Genomic DNA, 27,716 nt, shown 5'->3' with positions numbered 1-27,716 from the left:
CACTGACATTAAGATGTCTCAGTGTAAGTTAAAACTGTTGAAACAGTATAGGTTTAAGCCTAGTCTGTGGAACCAGGGGTCTATATCCTATATACTTACCTTTGGTAAGGGTCACAGGTGAGTCATAAGATCTTGAAGGACTCTTCTCATCTGGGTCGCACAACTGGGTCTTTTGTTCAAAATAATCAACAACCCCTGCAAGTACAATTAGATAAAACATAGACAATATATTTTCCCTTCAAGTCTGAGTTTGTGTCAGGAATTCACTGGAACAGAACATGAAAACTACATCCACATAGGACACAGAGCACGGATGCAAATGTCTACAATTAAGTATGCGTTGGTTAGTGGATAAATCTAGTGTGTTATTGACCTTCATGACCTTAGACACAGTTGTCTTTACATCTCATACAGCTATCATGAGTGGAACAGAAAAAATGAATAAAAATAATGTTCTCTTTCTACAAAATATAACTATAATAAGAAGAGGAATAAGAACTATAAGAAGAGGGATTGTAAATCCACCTCCTTCATTATAAAAATACAAAGAGAAAGAGAATGTGAAGTGCATTAAACATGTCAGGCTTCCTCAAACTGGGGTTTGTATAGGAACAGGGATGTTCGTGAATCTTAAAAATGTTAAATTAAAAATAAAACAATTAAATTAAACCGCGTACTAAAAATATTATTGTATATTATGCTGTGTGGCCTCTCAGTTTTTCATGTAAATAGCCTACAGCTGCCCATAGTGGCCATTCTTATGTGTGCAATTCCACAAAACTGGAAGACTTTCCGAACATATATATGCAATTTTTTTTTAGAAAGGAAAATTTTAAAGATAAAATAGGAAGAATTTTAAGAATGAGAAGAATTAGGGATAATCAAAGAATTATGAATAATTTACTGCCATTTTGTGATATAAATAAATATCTCAATAAAAAAAGTAACTTTAGTCTCATTACAAGTATTTTAAAATGTAATGTAATCTAATTACAAGTGTTTAATTTTAGGAATCTGATTACATAATCCAGATCAAATATAATCAGTATCTACCCAGCACTGCACAGTTTGGTGTATTTTGGACATAGCATGTTTGTTGGTAAAAAACAATATTTGAACTAAAACACAATTTTGACAGTACATTTTAACAACAAGCAAAGGCAACTATATTCCTTGTATGCACAGGATGATTCCCCCACCCGGAAGTGTGTGTTTCCCGAGCTCTGATTGGCTGATTGCAGCAGCATGACGCGGCTGAAAACCCAATCGTGAGATGCCACACTTTGGTTACTTCGAAGAGCTCCGGGTTTGCACATCCGTCTGCGCTTTCTCTTTCATTGAGTACAAGGGTGCCAGATCCAGAGGGCCTTTCTTTTGGGCATTCCTTCCCTATACAGCATCACCGTAAAAAGAAGCAAACAATTGAGGGCTGCCAGGATATTAGCCATTCCCTCCACTTTTGCACTGAAAAGGGTTTGAAATGATGCTAGCCGTGCTATTTGTCGCTGCTTTTGCAGCGGCCGCGCGCGCGAGTGATGTGCTCGAGTTCACAGATGACGATTTTGACAGCAGAATCGGGCACCACGACCTCATTCTGGTGGAATTCTTCGCACCCTGGTGAGTGTAAGACGATTCTGGCTTTTTAATTATGTTTTCGCCATGCGATTTAGACATTTAGTGCACTAGAGCTTACTCTAGGTAACTAATATACGCCAATTCACCATCTTATTGGCTTATAATTGACATTGAATATATGTATTGAGCTTTTTCCTTGATATCAAACCTACCCAGTAGGATCAACGTTTGGGAACTGCATGCACACACGTGACTTTTAATAATAATGCAAGGCTATGCGTGCTAAAGCGAAAGTAACCGTAACCGCTGTTTGTCTAGTCACTTTAGTCTGCAAGGTCTTGAGATGTCTATAATAAATCTGGGAATGTATGTAGAGTGATAATGACTTTTAAACGGCCACCGAGATCAGAATGAATCCGTGCGGCTCCACAGTTGTGGATGAAACTCGTTGTATTAATCACTTCCTGTTTGAATCTTTTCCTCCTCTTTCCTAATACTATATAACGTTAGTGGGTTGCTTTTCTGTTAGTCTCTCGCATTCTGCACAAAATCTCATTTTGAGTCCCATGGGGCGAAAGAAAGTCATTCAGGTGTGGGACCACATGAGATTGAGTAACTGATGATGACTTCTCATTTTTAGGTCAGCTGTCCCTTTAAGAACTTGTAGTCTGCATAAGAAGCGTACATTCTGAATTAGTGGTTGTTTGTTCTCCGGGTGAAAGGGTAGGGTTTTAGACACATTTGCATTTTAACATAATTCAATTTCAAAGTATGTCAGATTTAATGTTTGTGGTAGTTTGCAGATCAGATAGAAATCTTACATGTGGGCGGGAAACAAGGATGTTTGGAGGCTCGGCCTCCCTCCGTTGTAACGTTTTGATTGGTCAATGAAGTTTCGCTGGCCGTGTGTGATTGGATGACGCCCGATTACGTAGTTCAGCGTTACTAACCTAGGTCCCAGGTTAACCTAACTTATCAGTGAGTTACCTTTCATAGGCAGTCAAGAAAAACTGAGGACTGTTCAACTAAAAATGAATATTGGCATTTACTCAGCCTCATATTTGTTCTTTTTTGTGGTTTGTCTTTGAAATTGTGAAAAGCCTCAGTCACCATTCACATCCATTGAATATCTTTCCTCTTATCATGTCTTGTAGCCTAATTTTACAAAATAATAAACCTAATGTGTCATGTTCACTTTTAGGTGTGGCCATTGCAAACGTCTTGCCCCTGAGTATGAGGCAGCCGCCACTCGACTAAAAGGCATCGTCTCACTTGCTAAGGTATTGTTATTCAACCCTGCAAATTTTCTGTAACACGTTTATATAATCTCATTATAGACTTTCATATTTTTCAGATTGCCATATTCCGTTGAAGACCTATTTGAAATGATTTGGCCTTCCCTTGTTTAAAAGAAGTGTGCACTTGTAGTGTGCTTCAAATCTTAAGTATATTTTTAAAAACTGCACATGCAGATAATGTAATACTAGTGAAATAAAAGCCCTCTTAAGTGTACATAGTTTAAGTTCACTTTGTTATAATATCAAATTAAAAGTTTTACTTTAAGTACGTTTTAAATTTGCTTTGTTAATCTTTTGTCATGCTTTAAAGAAGTACACATTTTTTGATGTGTTGACTTGCATACAAAAGCACATGTAGTATTTGATTTATATTCGATTATTGCATTTAAAGTTAATGTTTTTAATGTTCTAAATTGCGATTTCATCATTAAAAATGTTTATTACAAATATATTTAAATACATGACATTAACGATGATATATATATATCATATATATATATAGTATATTTTAGTACATTCATCAGTACACTTTAATCATATTTCCAAGATAATATAAATTATGAAGTTGCATATAAAGATGTACTTAAGTCCTATCCAAGTCAAGTTGAAAAAATAACACTAAAGTTAATTTAACATAAATCTAAACTGTAATACATTTTTATTTAATTGCGAATAACATGCATTTAAGTGTCCGAAAACATTAATTTCACAATGGTTGTCTTTGGTCTGATGGAGGATTGTTATTAATGTTCATCTCCGGGATGATCTAGGTGGACTGTACAGCCAATTCCAACGTGTGCAGCAAATATGGCGTGAGCGGGTACCCAACACTGAAGATTTTCAGAGACGGAGAGGATTCTGGTGGCTACGATGGTCCCAGGACAGCAGGTATACTTTCATATGTTTTAAGTGATGCTGTAAGTAGTTTCTTTATCAGATTATTAATATCTTTTGTTTCTTCATTACTCCAACAGATGGAATTGTTAGCCACCTGAAGAAGCAAGCAGGCCCAGCCTCGGTGGAGCTCAAGAGTAAGGCTGAGTTTGAGAAGTTCATCGGGAACCGTGATGCCAGTGTTGTGGGTAAGTGGTGGTGTTATATATAGTAATGTTTAGTGCCTCATATTAGCCCTGATTATACTGTATTGCATCAAAACTCTTTCGTCTAATGGTTCTCCGTGTCTCCAGGCTTCTTCGCTGATGGAGGAAGTACTGCTCAGGGAGAGTTTCTGAAGGCGGCCAGTGCTTTGAGAGAGTCGTACCGTTTCGCCCACACTAACGTCGAGGACTTATTGAAGGAACATGACGATGATGGAGAGTATGTGGCATTTTTTTCTGTTCCTAGTTCTTCTAGTTCTTTTGGTTTCAGTTTTGCAGAGAAATTCATCTCGTTTCCCACTTCTAATTTAAAAAAACGTTATATATGCATATTGCAGGGGCGTTATTTTGTTCCGGCCTCCTCATCTCAGCAACAAATTTGAAGACGGCAGTGTGAAGTTCACTGAGGAGAAATTCACAAGTGCAAAGATCAAGAAGTTCATTCAGGACAACATGTATGTTTCAGCTTGATTATCACAGAATGGAAATGAGTACAATACGGCACAGAGTTGCTCAAATCTGCATTCTTTTCTGATGTATTTGATGGTCAAATATTTGATATCAGTCCTTTTCTCATCATATGCCAGTTTTGGAATCTGTCCCCACATGACTGATGACAACAAAGACCAGCTGAAAGGCAAAGACTTGTTGGTGGCCTACTATGATGTGGACTATGAGAAGAACCCCAAGGGGTCCAACTACTGGAGGAACAGGTACGCTTTCTCAGGGCCATTGAAATGTTTTTTTTTATATATATATGAATATATTCTATTATATAGAAGTGACGGTTTATTTTGAGCTATTTTATTTTTTTTCCCCTCCAAATTACAATGGACAAAATCTGGAAATATGTTTAAGTAGTCATTTTTATAAAAAATTTTTACCCAATTAATTCCATTGGTTAAAAAAAGTAAAAATTTAGTGTTTGTACACGAGTGTGTGGGTAAAACCAAAATCTTTTTTTTTACTTGAAATAAAATTAACGTTAATGTAAATAAAGTAAAATATTCAAACTTATTTAATTTCAGCTAGTTGCCTTTTTAAAACATTTTTACATTTGATTTTCTAAAATAACTAAAGCTGAAATAAAAAATTTATAAAAATATATATTAATATATATGCGTTTAATTTTAATTTTAATTAACTTAATTTCGAAAATGTAGTAATTTTTTGCATGTTTTTTGACATTTGTATTAGTTTGTTATTTAAATGTCTTCATTTTTATTTATTTTATTTCAGCTTTAGTTATTTCAGAAAATCAAATGTAAAAATGTTTTAAAAAGGCAACTAGCTGAAATTAAATAAGTTTGAATATTTTACTTTATTAACATTAACGTTATATATATATCTTTATAAATATATATTTTTTAAAAACTTAAAAATATTGTATATTATATTAAATATGCACACACACATATCATATAAACAAACTTTTATGTTAGATGCGATTAATCACGATTACTCTATATATTTTTCTGTCCTGTGCCTGGAAAAGTCTCAAATATAAAAAAATAAATACAATTAAATAAAAATCTTTAGTGAATGTATATTTTTTTCCCAGTTGTGTTTTCTGCTTCTAATTCCTCTTTGTCTGTATACTGATGTGTTATTCTCAAATATAACCTTTTTATTTGAATGAAGCGCAAGTGTTGTGTGTTGCCCGTGGTCATGCACTGATACTCGTCGTCTCTCTGCAGGGTAATGAAGGTGGCCAAGAGCTTCCTGGATCAGGGCAAGACGCTCAGCTTCGCTGTGGCCAGTAAGAACAGCTTCAGTCATGAGGTGTCTGAGCTGGGTCTGGACGGCAGCAGTGGAGAGCTGCCTCTCGTCGGCATCCGCACTGCCAAGGGAGACAAATACGTCATGAGCGACGAGTTCTCGTACGTGTTTTTTATTTGTTTTGCATAAAGAATCTTGTTTTAATTAGGGAAAAAATAAATCAATTTCTTTTGTGTCTGTAGTCGCGATGGAAAGGCCTTGGAGAAGTTCCTGCAAGATTATTTTGATGGAAAACTGAAGCGTTACCTCAAATCTGAACCTGTTCCCGAGAACAACGACGGCCCTGTGAAGGTGCGGCAGAGGATTGAGTTTCAGCATTGATTAATAATAATATTGTTTTATTCATATTTTTAGATTTAATTTAACCAGTTTACATAACCTGCAACTTCATCCGTATTATTCCAGGTTCTTGTGGCTGAGAACTTTGACTCGATTGTAAATGATGACAGCAAAGACGTTCTCATCGAGTTTTACGCCCCCTGGTGTGGACACTGCAAGAGCCTGGAGCCTAAATACAAAGAACTTGGAGAGAAGGTGAGTTTTTAGATCTTGAGTATTGTATTGGTCACTGAAATATTGACCTGAACAGCTCAGTTTCATAAATATGACCTTTTTCCGCAGCTTTCCGACAGTCCAAACATTGTCATTGCAAAGATGGATGCCACCGCTAATGATGTCCCCTCTCCATATGAAGTTAGAGGGTATGTCATCTATCAATCTTTCTTTTCCGCCAAAATTTTTCGGTCTCGTTTGTAGTTTGAATTGTTGCTAATGAATTCCCACTATCTTCACTTTCAGATTCCCCACCATCTATTTCTCCCCAGCTGGTCAGAAGCAGAATCCAAAGAAATATGAGGTTTGTTTATTTGACTTTGGTTAATATAAAACTTGCATACTTCCGTCAAGAAATTAATAGAATCGATCTTGTTTGACTTTTAGGGAGGTCGTGAAGTCAACGACTTCATTTCCTATCTGAAGAGAGAGGCTACAAACACCGTGGTGGTTCAAGAAGAAGACAAGCCAAAGAAGAAGAAGAAGTCCGAGTTATAAACAATCACAGCCCAACAACCAAGGAGGGAATTCTTGCAGGAGACATAAATTAAATTCCAATCTTTAGAGAAGCGAGTGCTCTGACCCACGTCACATTGTCGGCCCTCTCTTGGGCCTGCTGCTCTGGGAACACTGTGGAAGCTTGTGACGGGACGGCCTGACTGTGTGTGATTTTTAGATAAGTGGAAGAGGTACAGATCTGTCATTTTGAGATTGTTTTCCCTACACTGTACCTTGGAGAGATGCACTTTTGAGACCAATTCTACATATTACTTTCTCATGGAAAAGGGGAGGGGGATTTGGTGAATTTTTTTTTTGTACCTTTTTTTTTTTGTATGTTTGGAAGGATCGTGAAAATAAAGGCCCACTAAACCTATAATCTCGCTGGTTTCTTTTTAAACGTTTAAAAAATATATATATATGTAATTTATTTGATTGCTTGAATGTGGCAGAGAGAATCATGATTGTTGTAGCACTATTTATTTACCAAACAGTTTATTTTGAGCAAAATTGACAAGTTTCTTTTAATCCTTGTCTACATCTCGTTTGAGAGCATTTGTGACAGCTGATCTTCTTGATGTACTGGTTCCTGAATTTTAAAAAATGTAAAAGCTATAGACAAGCATCTAAAGAAAAGACCGGTAGGACATCTTCAGCATGATCTTATTTCAAATGACACTCACTTGTAATTCACTTAAAGTTTACATTTTGACTGCCTTTATCTGTTTGACTTATCTGAAAGTCAGATTTTATCTGATGTGTTTAACTGTCAAAAAATGTCAAGGTGTATTTCTGTTAAGATTCATTAAGCAGGTTTTCATTGTTAAACGGAAAACAGGAATCAACAAACATTAGCAATACACTAGGTGGCGCAATAGACTCAGTCAATGACACTGGCACACGAGAAATAGATTATAAACACATTTTTTTATAATTAGAAGTGTTTGCCGACTTTATAGGTTACAGAGAAAATCGACATCATACACTAAACTCTAAGAAGGAAAGATTCTATATAGAATGTTGTTTTCCTGTCAGACGCTTCATATAGAACGTTTTATTAAGGTTCCACTATGGGATCGTTTTAATTACATTTTATGAACATTTTAATTACATTTTAGAATTACCGCAAGTAAACATACTTTATCACTAGACAAATGTAAATATCCCATTAAACTCGAAACTATTATGCAATCATTCAAGACATTTCTCCTTACAACCTTTTTGGAATAAAGGGTTATTTAATATTGAGTCAAGAACCCTATGGTCCCATATAGAACCTTTAGAAGTACTTTCTAGACGTTCCGAACATTGCTCACGCACAGAGGTGGACAGTAACAAAGTACATTTACTTGAGTACAGTACTTAAGTACACCTTTTGAGTATCTGTACTTTACTTGAGTATTATTTTTTCTGGAAACTTTTTACTTTAACTTCACTACATTTGAAAGACAAATATCGTACTTTTTACTCCACTACAATTTTGTCAGATCCTTGAGTAGAAAGTAACATCAGTCAATGGATGATTTTGGTTGCAGGGGTTGCATTTTGGTTGAAAATGAAAGTCGGGTTGACGTCAGAACCCTGCATCTGATTGACATCAGAACCCGACGTCAGATTGACGTTGGATATTGATTGAAAATAAAAGTCGGGTTGACGTCAGAACCCGACTGATGTTGGTTTCTGACGTCAACCCGATTTTAATTTTCAACCCCAATACAACGTCTGTCCAATGTTGGAGATCAACGTCAATCTGACATTGGATTCTGACATAAACCTGATTTTCATTTTCAACGTTGGGTTTGGTTTTCTAAATGCGAATTTTGTCACTTTTTTGGAGCACACTAGCTTATAGATAACAGCAAGGCTAACATATTCATACTAAAAGCCAAAAAACTTTAAATAGGGCAATATTTGAGGGAACAGCCATTTGGGTGTCTGAAACCATTGTGGACGTTATTGAGAGCACTTATTCAATCTCACATTCAATCCCACTACTGGAACTGTGTTCTAGAAATAAATGTGATATTAATATAAGTGCAGGCATAGATTCAGAGGCATAAGGTACTGTAAGTATTACACACAACAATGCAACAATAATAAAACAATGCATTGACATTTACTTTTTACTTTTGATACTTAAGTACTTTTAAAAACGAGTACTTCTGTACTTTTACTTAAGTAAAAATAGGTCTTTACAACTTTTACTTGTAACGGAGTAATATTTGACCAGTAGTATCTGTACTTTCACTCAAGTAAGGAAGTTGTGTACTTCGTCCACCTCTGCTCACGCAGAAACACTGCTAGGAGAAGCGAGGCAAATGAAAACAGGTAACACATTTGGTTTAGGCATCAACGAATTAATAATTTTGCGGTAGTTTTTAACTTACCCAAGGACCAACTGCAAGGTTTTATATATTATATTAATAGTAGTTATATTATATCATTATATAATATAACTATAATAATTATTATATTAATGCTACTATATTAATAGTAGTATATTATATATAGGGTGTGTGTGTGTGTATGTTCACTAATCACTGCTCCTAATGTGTGTGCATTAACATGGATGGGTTAAATGCAGACGGCAAATTCCAAGTTTGAGTAGCCATCCTTGGCCTTCACTACATCATTAAAACTGTTTATTAAATGTCCAGATATTTCACTAGGTTTTTAGGAAAAACATCTGCATGCATAGGTTTAAGAACAACAGTGTCTTTATTAAAATAATCTGTTTAACATTTACATTTATTTCACATTATGACAAGATGTTGCAAACAAGCTGCCAAACTGTTTAAAAAACACATGCTACATAAAAAATACACAGCACAATGAGCACAAATAAATAAAGCACTAACAAATTCAACAAACAAAAGCAATTCAAGCTTAATTACACTAAAAACAGGTAAAATGAATGTTTCCACCTTATTTTCACAATAAATGTTCAGATCAGACCAGTTTAAACTTCTGTGAGTTATACTGTACCTATCTGATGCCATACGTAACATCTGTATAATACACAAACAGTACAAAATATACAATATTGGGTAATGCATTATTATAAATGAGACAAAAGGTCAGCTAAAACAGATAGACAATAAAACTTGTTTAAAAAAAGTTTTGATTTTCTAAAAGAAACTAGTGCGAGATAAGGCAACCAAAAGTATGACAGACTTAGTCTAGGAGTTTCTTTCGGCTGTAAGTCTTACTAAGTGTCCTTCGCCTTTTCGGCTTGCAAAGGGGAGAGAAATCCAGCTCAGCCTTTGATGCTGTTGGGAGAAAGTATAAATTATTATGCTATTATTATCATAAATGCTTAAAATAAGTAAAACCAGATCTAATATTTTCCTCAATTGTGACAAGACTTGTTTATTTTTGGCTATTTTGCTACTTTCATTCAGAAGTTTTCATTTCATTTGTAATTTAATTTAATTTGTATGGAATACAAATCACCACACGAAGCAATGGTGAGAGAGGGTTGAGATTAAGAAAAATCTTGATCCAGATTTGAACTTTTGTCACTTGAACGAATACTAAAGCTCAATGTGTTGATGCATACGCAATACGCTCTCGGCCAGAGCTCCAACAAGAAAGAGGGTAAAAGAGCGTGTCTAATTCAACAAATACAAATTGAGCTGAAACAAAGTTCCAGTTGACAAAACAAATGCTGTGATCACAGCTTCATTCTCATTCGTCAGATTAAGTAAGGCGTCAACTCTGACTAAGGGTCATAGCTCTAAATATACCTTCATTGTCTTACCATTCAGTTGTGATGATTCATTGATTACATCTGATTTCTTGTATAACAGAGGTGACTGAGTGAGAGCGAAGATTCCGCTGGCAGACACAGGTTTCTTTACTTTAGGGGTTTCCACTGCAAGACATTCAAATGACAACGTTTACAGACAAGTTACGGAAACACAAGGAACATGCTATAAATTGCACCCAAGTTTTACTGTACCTTTTGTGCTCTTCCATGCAAACTGTTCAGACTTCGTAGGGTCTCCAGCATCACACTCTTGAACCACAGTCTCGGTCCAGTCCATGCCTTCTGGTGAGCATTGATGGTCCCTCACCTGGCTTGATCTCAAACCCAGTTTCCTTTGACTGACTGGGGTGCTCAGCGACTCCTTGAGTTCTTCCACCCCCTGAATATGGAAAACCCCTTCAAGTTCTGGGTCCTCCAATACCCCAGGCTTTTCCAGGAGAGGAACCCCTTTGATGACCTGCTCTTTGCTCCCGCAAGTCTCGATTCGAGCCCTTTTCTTGCGAGGCCAACTATTGAGGTTCTCTGGGGTTGACCATCCTCTGCTTTGAGGAGATGGAGTCAGTGGGGACGCCAAAGGGGATTGGCTACTTGCCGGATACCGTGTGGGAGTGATCGACTGACATATGTATGTCTGTACACCCTTCCCAGGTGTACCTTTGGCAGGGGTTCCTCGACTGCAGAGTGATGGAGATAAGCAGCCAGGATGTCTAGAACACTGCGCAAGAGGGCCGTCAACTTGTGGCGCCTTCACATTTGACATGTTACGGTGCACAAAATGTGAGGCCATGCCTTTTGTTGCATTACCAGGTGCAACCCCTGCATTGAAAGATTCGGTCCGTCTTAACTTGAGTTTAGGCAGTCCTGACGCCTGCATTTCCATCTCCACTTCATAAGTGAGTGGTTGTGGAGTGGACTTCTTTTCACATGCAGGAGTTCGCCTTGTTCTTGGGGTGGAAATCTTTGGTGTTCCCGAGGGATATCCAAGACGCGCTTCCGCTTCTCGTTGGCGCCGGTCTGGAGTTTGACGGAAACCATAGCTTCGACTCGCTGTTGTTGCGGACGGGGTGGCTTGTTTGCCTTCAAATTCAAAAATCTCTGAGGATCTAGAGGGTTTCCTTGAGAAAGCGATGTTCATCTTAATTCCCCCTATGAGCTGGGTCTTGACCACTGAGGCCTCCGATATATCAATGCTTTCATCATCTGTGGTAACGCTGAATTCAGAGCAATCAAACTGCAGGGAGTCAGAAGATGATGCCTCTTCCGTTTTTCCATAGTTGGTTTCCATTTGCACAATTATTTTATTCTCCTGTGGATATTTTCCTACATTATTGATGGACGAACTTCTTTGTTGGCTGATATCTGATTTAGAAGGACCAAGGCCTGGTGATGCACTTGATTTTGCTACAGCCAAAGACAGACCTTTAAAGAGTGAAGGGCTAGTACCTGCAATGGGCCGAGACTTGTTCGAAGGCGACAAGGACACTTTAATAGGTGTCCTACCGGAGCGAGTGCATATCCGGTGTGCTGGGCTGGGGCTTTTTATGGGCGTTTTTAAATTTGGTTTTAATGGTGAAATGCAAAAAGGGAATGGTCCGGAATCAGACTGTTGTGAGTCAACAGAGGCGAACTGATCAGACTCTTCAGTAATGTTGCAAGGTAAGCTCAGTGTTCTTCTCATCTTTCCTAATCTTGTGATGGACTGAGATGTTTCAAGATCAAGATTTCCGGGAATTTCAAGTGTCCTAGGCATCATTCCAGGAGATGCCTTAGATTTCCTTTGGGGCACCTTGTCAGGTGTTTTGAAAACTGTTCTTTCCTCTGGGCTGCTATTCTTGCCAGGTGTAATCTGCCTTGGTGAGTATCTTTTTGTAAACATCGGAGACTCCGGCACATTATTTGGGTTTTCTGACAGGTGTTTACGTGGAGATGGAGACCATGTCACATTCTTTTTTGGCGTTCTACCGCTTGGGCTCCTCAGCCAAGCGCCATTTGGAGAAACACAATTCAAGAGGCTTTTCAGTGGAGTTTTGAGTATCCCCTTCAGTGGACTTTTCTTAGGTGTCTCTATCCCCAAATTCTTCGCTACAGGTGAGCAAAAGGGGGTCCCTCGCAGAATCATCCCATTCTCCCCAACTGTCTGGCTTGGAGTTCTTGGGGACCGAGGGGTTCTACACCCAGCTGCAGATCCTAGTGGATCAGATCTTAACTTCTGTGGAGTTTTGTTATGACTCTGAAAAAAAAATGGATCTAATTAATGCAAAGGAGATGACAGGACTTGCTCCTTTGGTATTCCATGTTATTATAATCAACTGCAAAACAAAAGGGATAATACCTCAAAAACTGCAGAGCTAAGTGACAACTCTTTGCTGGCATGATCTTCTGAAGAGGATGCTGTAGTGTGCCGTAGGCGACCAGGGGACTGGGTAGCACCAAAAAGAAGCCGAACTGGTGACCTAACAGAACTAACATCGAATCCACCTGCAAAATAGAGACAAGTCTACTTTGAGGCAATGTGTAGTTTTTGAACATGGTGTTAAGGTGTATACTGTGGCATTCTCAGAGGAAGCATATTATGTCCAGTAGCTTAATGACGTGTGGTCTATTTTTAGTGTAACTAAAACACTTTCACTATTTCTTGCTCACCTTTGCCCTCAGAGGGGCAGAGTTGAGAAGAGGATATGGCACGGTCCAGGTTTCGTGAACGTGGCTGTGAGCTTGAATAGAACACGCTGGAATGTCTCCTGGTAAGGCTTTTAATTCTTGGGCTCCTCCTCAAATCTAAGAACAAATGATTTATTAGAGCACCTTCTATTAGTCAGTGGTCACTCTGTTTGACATTGTGGCAAAATCTTAAGACACCAACCAGCAGCAGGTTTGACAGGAGACTCCTCAATAATGCACACATCAGATTCTCCAGATCTCCTGTGACCAAGAGGGAAATAGAAACACAGAAGATTTAAATTCTAAACTGGATGCTTCCCATACAAATGACAGGTAACATTGAACAAATATAGTGACAATTAACACTGACACTCACCTGCCAGTCCTTTGCCGGTGAAGTAAGCGATTGGACACCTGCTTATGCGCTGGTGTCTCAGATACTTTCTTTGTCAGAAGAGTGTGCCGTTCTGAAATTCAAAGGTTTTAAGATTCAAGTTCACACACTACAGTGGTGATTTATGAAACAATCTCTCACTATCAAAAAAACAAAAACATTACCATTATCTTCCATATTTGACCGCTTGCGTTTCTTGAGTCCTTCTACTGCTGACACAGACTGGCTTCTTGGCATTTTGGACGATTTTGAGGGCGATACGGTCACTTGGTTGAAGAGATTTCTCCTTACCTTTGTTACCTCTGTGAACAAAAAAAGTTACAACAGATCACAACAACTTTTTAAGTAGCTCGACCATAGGACAGCATGAAGACTAAAATGGAATGAGCCAATTACCTTGGACTGCTTGCTTTGGTGGTGGTGGTGGTGGTTCTTCCACTGTAGGTTTTTCTACTGGGACACAGAGTTTTGGCTTTGCCTGAAATTCCCCAAATAGGTACTTTAGTATTTTGGTTCTTCCAACTAGGGATGTCAATTTACACAAATTCCCATGATCGATCACCATTTAAAATTAATGGTCAATTAATAGAGTATTTGTTAACTTTAATACTGCAAGATGCGTCTACATGCGTCGGCATGACAGGGTGTGCAATTGCAACTCAAAACACCAGCTTCCTCACCTGAATGAAAAGCTTTTTACTCTAAATAATAGGATAGTATAGGATTGTGAAATTAATCTATGTGATTTAAGATCATTTGATAAAATGATCACAGCGAATATAAAAAGAATTGATTACTGGACGTGGATTCTTTAGGAAAAAATGTACACCCGAGGTGGTGATGCTGCCATGACGCGAGGTGGATTCAGCGGACTGGAATCAATTATTCCACTTATACTGCAGTAACCACACCTCAATACATACATATATTTTATTGATAAAGTCACTGACTACAAGATTCTATACGTGTCTATGTTTCCGTGTCTCTGTACTGTAGCTGTGTGTATTTGTTAACAACCTCCTTGCCGTCTACTTGTTCGTTTGCATGTCAGACATTATATTATATTTTATTCATACAGCTTTATTATTCATACATTTGCTTTATTTTATTTGCAGTCACAGAAAACCTTTCTGTAAAACGAAAAGAATATTCAAAGATACTATGCATTCTTGTATCATGTATTGCATTTTACACATGATTCCATATCCATTTTGAGCCAGTGAATGTAAAACCTGGTGTATTGTTTTAAGTTTTCCAAATAAAACAAATTTTCAATACATTTTTTTAAAGAATTGTTTTGAAATAAGCGGCTAACCTACCTAATCCATTGCATGGCTTAAAGACATTAATTTATAAATGATCTTCCTGGTTAGTTCTTAATGTATTTATATTTTGGCATAAATTTTTATATTCTGTGCTATAATATATTAATTCAATGACAAAACAGATTGTATTCATCTTAAAATAAAACTTAAACAACGAATAATTGACCATCGATTAATCGTTAGCATTCCTACTTCTGACTTAAGAAATTCTCGTAACAAGGAACAGGTCAGAAAATAATACCATAAAAGCAATGGGGAAAAGAAAACTCACCAGGCGGGTGGACTTCCTTGGCATTTCTATCTGTCGAAGTGCTTGAGGAGCCTCAGTCATGCTTTTGTGGCGTGTGATCATGTTCTGTCTGCAAAATCGAGAGAAAACAGGTTATATGTCCACTTGGACACAAAGCAGTTGAAATAATTACACATTTTCTATGACAATCACCTCCTCTTCTTAGCAGAGCGATTGCGGAGTTCCTCCAGATAATCTCCAATACTGGATAAGTTGCTCTGTGTGGCAGAGAAAGGTGAGGAACTCACAGACACACTGTCTTTAGCAAAAGACTCATCACTGAAGAAATCAGAAGGCAGGACGGCAATGAGCGCCTCGGGCAACTGAGTTCCTAAACTGTGGTACACGTCTGCCAGGACCTTAGGGATGCTGTTCAGGTACCTGGGAGATACCATATCAGAGATCACATCTCATGAATTGCATTCAATTAGCATTTTCATTGAAATTCCTGAATCGCTGATACGATAACTTACACGGGCAGAACTTCATCCTGCATAAACTTGGATAAGTAGACAGCATCTTTACTCCGGGAGATAATCCGGAACATATCAGCCACCTTATTTTAACATGAAAGGAAAAGAAAATCAATCAAGATATTTCACTACAAACCACATAAGATTTCTGCATGTAAGTCCATAATGACTTTGATGCATAGTTAAACTATAGGTTATGACATTTGAGGTTTTTAAAGGTTTATTATCTCCTTACATCCTCCACTCTTTGTTCAACAACCTCCTCGTCGTCCTGTTGTTCTGGTTGTCTGCACAACTCAAGTCTAAGAACTGCTTGCAGCTGGCATCTGTATAAAGAATAATGTTTTGAAGTCATAAATCTATTACCTTGACATTATCAACATGAAGGTATGTTTCAAGATAACTGTTCTGTCATCTGGACATTGATTTGGTTTTTGTCTGAATACTTACTCCCTGATTTTACATTCTTCATCTGAAGAATTTCCATAAAGCTGACGAATAGACTGACAGGATTTCAATAGATGATTCTGGACCAAATCCAAGAATGATACCTGCTGAGAAATGTTTAAATGTACGGTTAAATGAAAATTGGTATAAAAAGCCCCCTTTCCACATGAAGTTCATTACTGTCTTTGCCAAACAAACAACAACATTTTAGCTACACATTTCCTGAATGATTGCATGACTTTGGTCTTCACCAAACTAGCATAACCAATAAACCACCATATCAACAACATACAACTCTTAGAAGCATTTATATATTAACATTTATTTTGAAAACATTTTCAGCACAGGTAGTTTAACATTTCAGACTTTAAGTAAATGCAAAATGAACTAAATATAGTAAGAAGGGCACAACAGAGTTCATTATACACATGCACACAGTATATGGAGACCATGTTTTGAAGTTGTCTGCAGACAGACAACACAGCTGTGTGATTCTGACGCAAGTGTTCCTCTGACTCACCTCCACGTCAGTGTTAGTTTTGATGAATGCCTTTACAAATGAAAGCAAATCCTGGACCTGAGAGGGAACAGACAGAGATCTGTTCTCCATAGCTTTCTGATAAGTGAGTCCCAGGTGGGAGAGCAGCTCTTCCTCACTGCTGAAGTCTGTATGAGAGTCCAGAAATATCACCATTAACACTTTATTTACCCAAGTTCGGATAATTATACCCATTTATTTATTTATTTATTATATCCATTTTTCACCCTGGCTTTAAAACCCGCTTTTTATTATCTACTCACACATGAGGCTAGGCTTGGTCCGATCCCCAGAGCTTCTCTTGCCCCCTTTTTCAGCCCCTATGGCAGATCTAGCCGAGCTGCTATCAGCCTGAGTCTTTTGAGCTTTCACATTCAAGCGAGCAAAATTCAGCATCTGTAGAGAGCGACTCATGGTCTTCATCTTCTGTCTTACCGGTGTGCATTGTGTACCTCCTGAAAAGAGCAGATTAAGCCATAGATAACAAAAATAAAAACAGTGAATCTGTCAGTTATTTATTCATGATATCTGTAGCAAAAACACTGCAAATATTTAGTAAATACTCAATGTATCAATCCCCTCATCATGCACAATTGGTACGTACTTTTTTTGGACCTCAGGTTGCCACTGGATCCAGCTGTGTTGCTCTGATAGAGCTCTGAGAGACTGCTGGTGATCTCCTGCTGAGTATCTGAGTACTCCTCTCCCTGCTCCTCTACCTCCGGAGCTGCATGCAGGAGCCTGTACATGTAAAACAGATCTTTTAGTACTAGAATAAAAATAGACCATGACAGAAAACAATTTTAAATGGGGCATGTGATGATTTTTAACGTTTTCCTTTAGTGTGTAATACATCTGTTTGTGCACGTATAAGATCAGCATAATACTTCCACAAAAGGGATTTATTCTAACAGAGAACACTGCTCCAAACCTGCCTAAAACACAGGAAAACAGAGCATTTATGAAAGACTGGGAATAGAGGTAAAGCGATAATCTACAGTATGTGAAAAATAATGTGTTTTTGAATATTAAAGCATTATAAGCTATTCTATTATACCTAATAACCAAAATAATGAACTTTTAAAATAGCATCACATGACCCCTTTCATGCCATATCAGCAGTTGAGGCTTTTTTTCCATGGCAAGAGCTGTGTTACATAGGAGATGTATAAATACAATAAAATAAACCAAACAAAATACAATAGAAAAGTACAAGATTAAAATGAGAGGATGTTTTAAATTTTTTCAAAAAGACCTTAAGAGATCTTACTAAATAATATTATATATAAAATCAAATGTTTTAAAAGAGTGAAAGATTCCAAACCTCATTGATTCCATTAAGTTGCAGCTTATTCCTGATTGGTCAGACAGAGGAAACCAACCCTCTACCACCCCATTTCTCCTTGAACAAGACCCTTGCTTGAGCTCTTGATCGGCCCAGTCAGGAACTAATGGCATCTTCACTTGATCTGGAAACCGCAAGAACATTATTTTAAAGATAGGATCAAAACCTTATGCACACTGCACAAAAAACCCACAATTATTTCAGATAAAACAAACACCTGAGCAATCCTCATCCTCCATGATGTCATACATGACATTGAGAACACTGCTGACAACATCAGGTAAGTCACTGGAAATGTCTGTAGTGTCCAAGGAAACGATGTCTGCGGGCAGGAGCCGGTCTTCCTGAGTAACCAGAGGCTGAAGCACAGTGAGCTGAGCCATGCAGGAGGAGAACACCGACAGCACCGCTGAACACAACACACCTCCTTCACTCACTTCTGCTAGCTGTGTAAATACAGTCAAAAGATATTATTCTCAAGATTTGTGCATTTTATCATCATAATATAAAGCAAAGGCCACACCAGGCATTACATTAAGGGTCCTCTATTACATTGAGTGCTTAAAATAACATGCATCCTAAAATAATAAACCTAAAATAGCATGTATATTATACCAAATTGATTTATTTATATACTTTGCTTAGCTAAGATTACACTTTTAAAATAAACCAGTTATCCCATAAGCAAAAATGTTTATTAGTCTAACTGTAGTTGTACAGGAATGTATATTTTACCATATATTATACAGCACTACTACATGTGACCCGAGTCCAATCATATTTCATAGCTGGAACCGTCCTACAGAGTGCATTAGTGCCCATCCCCTTTTTCAAAATCAATGAAAAAGGGGACCGGCACTAATGCTCTCTGTAGGATAATACCGCTGGTATTTTACGCTGGTTCCGGAGGTATTTTTTTCATAATTTTTCCCATAGGGATTTTGAAATAGTCTTTGTTAAAGAGTTATAAGCCATGAACCAAGCCAATCAGCTACGAGGTGAATCACAACACTACAAACACTGATTTGTCTATTTAAATGGAGAAAAATCGATCATAACTCCAGTAAACTATGGAGTGCCGCAGGGATCTGTATTAGGCCCTCTGTTATTTTCAATATATATGATGCCACTTGGAAATATTATAAGGAAACATGGAATTAGTTTCCATTGTTATGCTGATGACACTCAAATATATATTTCATCACGGCCGGATGAAAACGCAAAATTTTCCAAATTGACAGAGTGTGTTAAAGATATAAAAGATTGGATGACCCGTAATTTTCTTTTATTAAATCCAGACAAGACAGAGGTAATACTTATCGGTTCAAAAAACCGCCCACAAAACCTCGCACAATACAACTTTAACATCATAGGATGTCCTGTTACTTTATCCTCTACAGTAAAAGACCTGGGTGTCATACTCGATTGTAACCTGTCTTTTGAAAATCATATTTCATATGTTACAAAAACAGCATTTTTCCACCTTAGAAACATTGCTAAGCTACGTAATATGCTATCAGTTTCTGATGCAGAAAAGTTAGTTCATGCATTCATGACCTCGAGACTGGATTACTGTAATGCTTTACTAGCTGGTTGTCCTGCATCCTCAATAAACAAGCTACATTTAGTCCAAAATGCCGCCGCTAGAGTTCTTACTAGATCAAGAAAATCTGATCATATAACACCGATTTTATCATCACTGCATTGGTTACCTATAAAGCCCTAAACGGCTTAGCTCCAGTCTATTATCACCCTATAATCCATCGCGCTCTTTAAGATCACTAAATTCAAGGCTTTTGGTCATACCTAGGATATCCAGAACCACCAAAGGAGGGAGAGCATTCTCACATTTGGCTCCAAAACTCTGGAATAGTCTTCCTGATACTGTTCGTTGCTCAGACTCGCTCTCCCAGTTTAAAACTAGATTAAAGTCGCATCTCTTCAGCCAGGCATTCATATAATCCTACAGTTCAAACTACAATCCGGCCTCTAGCTCATAAATGCCAGAGGAGAACTGGCCCCCGACTGAGCCTGGGTTCTCCCAAGGTTTTTTTTTCTCCATTAGGTCACCTGATGGAGTTTTAGGACACCATTAGGTCACTTGATGAAGTTTTTCGGTTCCTTGCCACTGTTGCCTTTGGCTTGCTCAGTTGGGGATATTTTGGGGATATTTCATTTAATTTTATCAATCAATAAATTCCTCTTGAAACAAACTTTGTTGTATTATTTTAATTTAATACTGTGAAGCTGCTTTGATACAATCTGTATTGTGAAAAGCGCTATACAAATAAACTTGACTTGACTTGACTTGATTTGAAGCAAAAAAGTTTTTGAAAATCAGACAAAAAGGCAAAGGTACAAGACTGTGTACTTAACGGCTTTAGGACTACAATCCCATGAAGCATTGCGAGCAGCATAATCGAATAAAAACGATGTAGATATATAAAACTATCTATAAATGTTGATAATATGTATAAAAACATTATATATTTGACGTTTATTGCCAAAAATGCATATATACAAACATTTCAGTATTTTGAGAGCTTAGAGAGATCGACTCGATTACGTCTGGGACTGGGCAGAGCTAAAGAGCTATTTTGGAACATCTTGCTTGTTTCTACTCTCTGAATTTTCTGTACAGCATCATGGGTAATATTCACCAGGAATTCCACATTTAAACATTATTATTAATAATGCAGGCTGACGGCTTCAGCAGAAGCAAATGCCATGTATTAACAACATCATATCTCTTTAAAGGTTTATAAGTTATCGTTCAAAATCAATTTCCTTATGGAAAACAATGAATGGAGTTTTTACTTTACTTTACCAGACTGTTGCACTCTATAAGAAAACAGCACAAAAGATTAGATAATTTTACCATGGCAGATCCTCCAGTGGACAGCTCCTTTAAGTGCTGAAACGCCTCCTGTCCCAGTTCAGCATCTGGGCACTGAAGTATCCAGCTCTCTGAGGCTGGACGTGAGAGGGAGATGGTGTCGAAGTCCTGCAAGACACCTCTGAGAATCACATCCACAGGAACACGCAGAAACCTCTGCCTGCATGAGACCGGCTCCAGTGTCACGTTAAAGGAACGCCTGTTTCCATCTGCCACAAAAATATTCAAAGTAGTTATTAATTAATTACTACTAACAATAAAATTATTAAAGGTATAGCGGAGGATCTTTCCAAATTTTAGATAAGACCCGCCCTCTCCACTTTTTGAAAAGTTTGATTGATTCACCAGAATGATTGACAATTAGGAGGACCAATAGTATAGGTTACCCACCAGGAAGTAAAACATCCTCCGCTATACCTTTAAGTAAATAAAAATGCACCAGTGACATCATATTTACCCGCAATCCAGGAAAGCGATCCACTTAAAGGAGGAAACACTTGTTGGTGCATTCTTTCAGAAAACTGAAGGTAGCCATTGATGAAATCTATAGGAAAGGCATCTAGTCCCAAAACCAGTGAATGGCTTAAACCGGGATGCTTGTCCATCGGTGGCAAACCAGGAGACAGCATGGGCACCACCCGTCCACCAACCTGAAGGAGAAGCTCTGCCAATGTGTCTGTGCCAGTGTAGTCCTCCACCAAATGATGAGCCTGGTTAAAAAAAAACATACTGTAGTCAAAAACACTGAAATAAACAGTTTTTTCTAAACTCTATAAGAGCACCACTTACCTTCAATATACCCGAATCAGCCCAATGAAGCACAACTTTGCGCTGCATAAGCATATCTATGAGACCTTTGGGCAGCACCTGCTCATGTATGTCTCTATGATGTCTAGTGTCAACGCTACGGATGGACAGGTAGTCATCCAACTCTGCTTTGGACCGTGGACATTCAGATATGACAAAAAGGACATTTCTGTCAAGGCTTAACGTGTCATAGTCCTGCAGAGGGATATTTCTGCCATTTCGACTGGACCTTCTTGGTCTCAGTGTCACCTTGGTGGGAGATGTGAGATCAGGTCTATCCCACTGGAAGTCTAGGAGGATCTCTTTCAAGGCATTTTGGACACAACTAGCTGGGCTGGGTTTCAGTTTATGTGACCTTTCCCGACTTCTGGGTGACTTTCCTTCTAGGCTGAATTTGACAAGCAGCTCCTCTTCGAAATCACTGAACACCTTCTCCTGGAGTTCCTTGAAATCAGATCCTCTGCTTATAAGTGTTGCACTTTTCACATTCCTTGAATGGAAGAATTTATACCCCCATCGCACTTTTTCCAGTCCATATTTGTGTCCCAAACTGAGCAGGACTCTCAGTATCCAGTGTTTGAGGTGGTTTTGATAGGCACTAGTCGTGCTGTTGATCCCCTCTTGTCGATAATCCACATCGATGGCAAAAACAACATTCTGAGAGGCCATTACTGCACTCAAAAGGCAGTCATGCACACTATTATCGCAAATGCTACACGTTTAGAACTCGATTAGATAGAGAAAACAGAGGCGAAACCAGTCTTTTAAAATGTCAATAAACTCATTTGAACGTTAAACGAGCACCATCTCACTAGCAGCTGATGCGAACGAACACACACGTAACGTTACGTTGTTTTTCTCAACACGAGTCATGATTCATGTCGCTGTTGAGCAAAAACAACCCAAAACTGTTCGTAATGAACTACGTCTATCTAAAATAAACGGTTAAAAATAACGGAAAATATATAAAAACAGCATTTTGAAAGTATTGTTTTGTTAAACTTGTTGGTTTCCGTTAGCCATCGTTTTTCTTCTCTGCCTTAAACTCTTCGCGCTCCAGAAATCGTTGACTGTCATTGGCTGGAGCAAAACGAACTTTAATAACGTCATTGATTCCTCTTTGTGTGATAGGTCCAGAGAGCTCCATCCGTAAAAAACACAAAGACGTCAATCGTTTCTCGCTCCGTGATTGGTTCACTGTCATGTCAATAAAAAGAGCTTCTTCTCGTGCGTAGTGTGCAGTTCGTTTTCATGTGTTACTGGCATCTACTGGACAGAAGTCAAAGTTGAAAAGTGATTACAATTTGAGTTTTGTTTTATTGTAATATTCAACAATATGAGTATCTGAACAGTGCCAAAGAAAAAAACTTATGAGCAGGAATACCACAGAAAATTTGTTTACATAATCTATAATGTGTTTAACAAATATTGTGGTTTGTATGTGCTTATTAATGTATTTATTTTTTGTATTTGTTTATTATTTAAAAAAATTGCTGTAGGGGAAATAATAATAATAATAATAATTACCACTGATTACCAATTACCACCAATATAATATATTGTATTTTATATATTATTTTATTATAATTTTGCTATAGTTTTGTATATTTGGCAATTATTGTATGTATAAAATTATAGAAATGAAGTACTTTGAAATTGGTGCACATTAGGACTCAACCAATACACAGTTTCATGTTTTATTCAAAATACTGCTTTTATTTCCACTTTTAGTTTGTATGTCACATGAAAATAAGAGTAAAAAGAGTATGAGTAAGATGAGTTAAAAACAAGAGTAAAATATATTAATATTAGTAAAAGATATTGACCTCAAGGTCAGTGGCCTACTCATGGCGTGTGGCCATGTTACTTTTAGATAAATATGGCGAGTTGACGGCAGATTTTTTATATGAACAGTATTCAAAGGGGTCTCCTTCACAATATATTTCTCAGAAATGAGTTTTGTCTCTCCCCTCAGCCAATCAAATGATTGTATACTCAGGATGTTAAACCCATTTATGGATTGAGTTGAATTATTTTATTTTTTTTGGATGATCAAGACATTTGGCCACTTAGTTTGTTGCCTGGACAGCATTAGTCATTGGGTCTGTAGAGGATAAAAACATAAAAGAGAACAAATTGTGCCGACTAATGTCTCTTTGGCCCAGACACTGTTTATAAAACATATAACAAAGGAATGTTGTTGCTTTTAATGTTTCTCCATCCACAAAACCAAAAGTGACAGCACACAGCTTTGCAATCCATCTGAATTAAAACCAAAAACCTTTTTTATCTTTAATACAGCTTAGTATAAACTTTAATAACTAGCTTAAATGTTCATTAGAATTTAGATGAATCAGGTCAGGGATTTTAGATTTGATGATTTTCATTGTGCACAGAATTTCAGAACTTACAGGGTAAAGGGCAGGATAAAATAAGAAAAGATTTTACATAGCAAGCCATTGGAGAACAGACGTGTTTACTTTGGCAAATACAAAAATCTCCATAGGTTATCTCTGCGTCATAACACAAAATGAAAATGTCAGCAGAGCGTTTAAAAGACAGCCCAGATATGTTCCCAGTCATAATCACAGAAACAAGATGAGTTCAACAAATGTCAGAAACTTGACCGCGTCGAAAACCTCCGTGCATCTATCCAGAGCAGAATTAGACAGTTTATATGGTAAAGATGAAGTGCAGCACCATATATCACGCACACAGTATCGATCCATTTATTTCCCCTGACACATTAATAATTCTTTGCATGGCATCAATTGCCAACCGCCTCATTGATGGTTTGAGGAAATGAGAGTGTGTAAATAGGTTACCCTCTGCTCATTCAGTATCCTTGTCAGGCCAAAGACAGAAACAGACAGACATTGGGAGAACAAGGGCAACATGGTGCTTCCAGTTATGTGCTTTTGGTTCTGACCCAAAGCCCAAAGGGTTCTGCTTCGTGGTGAATGAGAATGTAGGTCAGGGATTCAGCAAACAAATGCTTTTGCAGACAGAACCCAGACAGCCTTGAACAGGCAACGGGAGAATGAGAAGCGAAAGTCAGGTGAATAAGCAATGAAACGCATTCAAATTAATGTAAAAGACCTCTTATTTCTACCATTTTCCCCAAATCTGACTTTTGATCTTCTGTCAAGTTCCATGTGGTGAAGATGGATCTAAGAGTTTCCCAAAAAGGGAAAAAGACCTCATTTTCTGAGCATTTAATCTTTTTTGCCCATCAGCCCAACTTGTCAAAAGCAATCCATTTCTCTTAATGTATTTCCCTAAATGGAAATCCCCTTCAGCATTTATTCTTTTATTTTTTTAAAAGTTGTTTTAAGTTACCAGCTGCTGCCAGCGTTTTTGATAATTTTCACAAAAATTTCATGGCCACCAGAATTGTGAATATCTGTATATGCAAAATATCAGAAGAAAGATCAGAGCCTCTGTTTTTTTTAAGGCACGCTATGCAAGATTTCGCTTCTGGCAAAACCAGCAATGCAGGTTTGAGAGGTGGCGCCTCGCAAAATCTCGCGAGAATCACGACTTTCTTTACGGCACGACGTCACATACATCAATGACATATGAAGCAGCCTCTATGGAAGACACTATAGCACGCGTTTCAGACGTGAATCATGGCAAAGTCGACGAAGAAAACAAAGAAAGCGCGGTCGGAAGAGTGCAGAGATGGGTCTTCCTGAGTGGTATTTACGACAGTAACGTTAAATACAAGTACTCCACAGCGACTCTAGGGGTCGCTGTTTGAGAAAAACGTAAACTGCATAGTGTGCCTTTAAGGTTTTATTCTAGCTTCATGCATTATTTTTTAGCAACACTTGAATGTGAAAGTTTCATAAAGAAAGTAACAATTTTAACAAAAAGCAAAAGCAGAAAATCGCAGGGGTTTTCCCCCAAAGACTACAACGTACATAAGCAATACTTTTATCGCTGGTTTCTGCTCCTTTTTTGCCTATGTTTTGATCAGGAGGTTCAGTACTCTTTCAGAAGATGCTTAATAGCACCCACTACCGTATTCCAGTGAAAACACGGAAAGCCGGAAAATTCCGTCAATGGCAGGGAAGTGTTGTCTCATTAATAACGGAACAATTTGTCAAAGGTGGGGAAGCGTTGTCTCATTAATGACGGAAATGTCTGTCAATGGCGGGGAAGCCTTGTCTCATTAATGACGGAAATGTCTGTCAATGGTGGGGAAGCGTTATCTCATTAATGACGGAAATGTCTGTCAATGGCGGGGAAGCGTTATCTCATTAATGACGGAAATGTCTGTCAATGGTGGGGAAGCGTTATCTCATTAATGACGGAAATGTCTGTCAATGGCGGGGAAGCGTTATCTCATTAATGATGGAAATGTCTGTCAATGGTGGGGAAGCGTTATCTCATTAATGACGGAAATGTCTGTCAATGGCGGGGAAGCGTTATCTCATTAATGATGGAAATGTCTGTCAATGGCGGGGAAGCCTTGTCTCATTAATGCCGGAAATGTCTGTCAATGGCGGGGAAGCGTTATCTCATTAATGATGGAAATGTCTGTCAATGGTGGGGAAGCGTTATCTCATTAATGACGGAAATGTCTGTCAATGGTGGGGAAGCGTTATCTCATTAATGACGGAAATGTCTGTCAATGGCGGGGAAGCCTTGTATCATTAATGACGGAAATGTCTGTCAATGGCGGGGAAACGTTATCTCATTAATGACGGAAATGTCTGTCAATGGCGGGGAAGCGTTATCTCATTAATGACGGAAATGTCTGTCAATGGCGGGGAAGCCTTGTCTCATTAATGACGGAAATGTCTGTCAATGGCGGGGAAGCGTTATCTCATTAATTACGGAAATGTCTGTCAATGGCGGGGAAGCCTTGTCTCATTAATGACGGAAATGTCTGTCAATGGCGGGGAAGCGTTATCTCATTAATGACGGAAATGTCTGTCAATGGCGGGGAAGCGTTATCTCATTAATGACGGAAATGTCTGTCAATGGCGGGGAAGCGTTATCTCATTAATGACGGAAATGTCTGTCAATGGCGGGGAAGCCTTGTCTCATTAATGACGGAAATGTCTGTCAATGGCGGGGAAGCCTTGTCTCATTAATGACGGAAATGTCTGTCAATGGCGGGGAAGCCTTGTCTCATTAATGACGGAAATGTCTGTCAATGGCGGGGAAGCCTTGTCTCATGAATGACAGAAAATTTCTCCAATGGCGGGGAAGCCTTGTCTCATTAATGACGGAAAATTTCACCAATGGCAGAGAAGCGTTATTTAATAAATTACAGAATATTCAGTCAGTGGGGAAGCGTTACCTCATAAATGAAGGTAAATTCCGTCAATGGCGGGAAAGCGTTATCTCATTAATGATGGAAAATTTCGTCAATGGTGGGGAAGCGTTATCTCACAAATGACGGAAAATTCTATCAATGTTAATAAACACCGGCCTGTAAACATGAGTCATTGTTTTCCTCTAATGATTCAGTCACGTTTCAGGCCCACTCACTTTAATTATTCTTGCCAGGTCAACAGTGAAATAAACAGTCTATATATAATAGGATGACATACATATATTTTGTGATTTGAAAATACAAAGGATGCAATGCAAAATTCAATTGTGTTAATTTAATAGGCTTGGAAGGAGTCTTTTAACACTGGTGGTTTCCTTGACGCACTCCCTTCTCAGCAATATTTTCATCAGATCTTCATTCGGCAAGGAATAAGCGATAAGAACAATCTGTTATATAACCAAGAACAGTGGGGCCAGTCCAAATGCCTGCTGGGAACATGATGTTTTTAATTAAAGGCTGTTTGTGTTCAGTGCATATTACGTACTCGGCCGGGCTCCTGTATTCAGATAGATTTGCAGTGTCATATTTATATTTTAAAGCTCATAAAGTTCAAAAATGACGTTAGTTCTGAAAAGGGTCAGAAAATAAAGCCTAAGAAAGTAATCTATAAAGGGGTGTATTTAGCT

The 27,716-nt window shown here is 38.0% G+C and overlaps 2 protein-coding genes across 3 annotated transcripts; one reads left to right on the top strand and one right to left on the bottom strand.

The window, feature by feature from the left end:
• Positions 1-1,306: 1,306 nt before the first annotated feature.
• pdia3 (protein disulfide isomerase family A, member 3) lies at positions 1,307-7,178 on the top strand. The gene is made up of 13 exons (XM_082160128.1): positions 1,307-1,617; positions 2,777-2,855; positions 3,644-3,761; positions 3,848-3,955; positions 4,061-4,190; positions 4,309-4,425; positions 4,558-4,683; positions 5,668-5,850; positions 5,932-6,040; positions 6,155-6,283; positions 6,371-6,450; positions 6,548-6,605; positions 6,689-7,178. The coding sequence occupies exons 1-13, from the start codon at positions 1,481-1,483 to the stop codon at positions 6,797-6,799; spliced, it is 1,485 nt and encodes a 494-aa protein (XP_082016254.1). The 5' UTR covers positions 1,307-1,480; the 3' UTR covers positions 6,800-7,178.
• Positions 7,179-9,498: 2,320 nt separating this feature from the next.
• ticrr (TopBP1-interacting, checkpoint, and replication regulator) lies at positions 9,499-22,908 on the bottom strand. 2 transcript variants are annotated; one of them, XM_082160050.1, is made up of 22 exons: positions 21,726-22,908; positions 21,394-21,646; positions 20,919-21,145; positions 18,258-18,486; positions 18,020-18,164; positions 17,300-17,436; positions 16,959-17,150; positions 16,678-16,823; positions 16,161-16,264; positions 15,946-16,036; positions 15,711-15,793; positions 15,391-15,618; positions 15,220-15,307; positions 14,020-14,101; positions 13,788-13,925; positions 13,606-13,696; positions 13,432-13,490; positions 13,212-13,346; positions 12,901-13,046; positions 10,761-12,798; positions 10,560-10,673; positions 9,499-10,068 (listed from the first exon to the last, which is right to left on the bottom strand). In XM_082160050.1, the coding sequence occupies exons 1-22, from the start codon at positions 22,410-22,412 to the stop codon at positions 9,974-9,976; spliced, it is 5,508 nt and encodes a 1,835-aa protein (XP_082016176.1). In that variant the 5' UTR covers positions 22,413-22,908; the 3' UTR covers positions 9,499-9,973. The 2 variants fall into 2 exon arrangements, with proteins under 2 accessions (XP_082016176.1, XP_082016177.1); XM_082160051.1 differs by having other exon boundaries at positions 16,161-16,261.
• Positions 22,909-27,716: the final 4,808 nt, after the last annotated feature.

Source organism: Leuciscus leuciscus (assembly GCF_965113295.1).
Source record: "Leuciscus leuciscus genome assembly, chromosome: 25".
Lineage (NCBI taxonomy): Eukaryota > Metazoa > Chordata > Actinopteri > Cypriniformes > Leuciscidae > Leuciscus > Leuciscus leuciscus.
The sequence above is the reverse complement of the archived record's forward strand: the minus strand, read 5'-3'. Positions and strand labels throughout refer to the sequence as shown.

Excerpts from the sequence above, each read along its gene's own strand:
- ticrr (XM_082160050.1), bottom strand. The coding sequence starts at position 22,412 with ATGGCCTCTCAGAATGTTGTTTTTGCCATCGATGTGGATTATCGACAA. Across the intron at positions 21,647-21,725 it reads CTGATTCGGGTATATTGAAG|GCTCATCATTTGGTGGAGGA; the intron begins GTAAGTGGTGCT and ends TTTTTTAACCAG. Across the intron at positions 15,619-15,710 it reads CAGGATGAAGTTCTGCCCGT|GTACCTGAACAGCATCCCTA; the intron begins GTAAGTTATCGT and ends GGTATCTCCCAG.
- pdia3 (XM_082160128.1), top strand. The coding sequence starts at position 1,481 with ATGATGCTAGCCGTGCTATTTGTCGCTGCTTTTGCAGCGGCCGCGCGC. Across the intron at positions 2,856-3,643 it reads GCATCGTCTCACTTGCTAAG|GTGGACTGTACAGCCAATTC; the intron begins GTATTGTTATTC and ends GGGATGATCTAG. Across the intron at positions 6,451-6,547 it reads TCTCCATATGAAGTTAGAGG|ATTCCCCACCATCTATTTCT; the intron begins GTATGTCATCTA and ends CTTCACTTTCAG.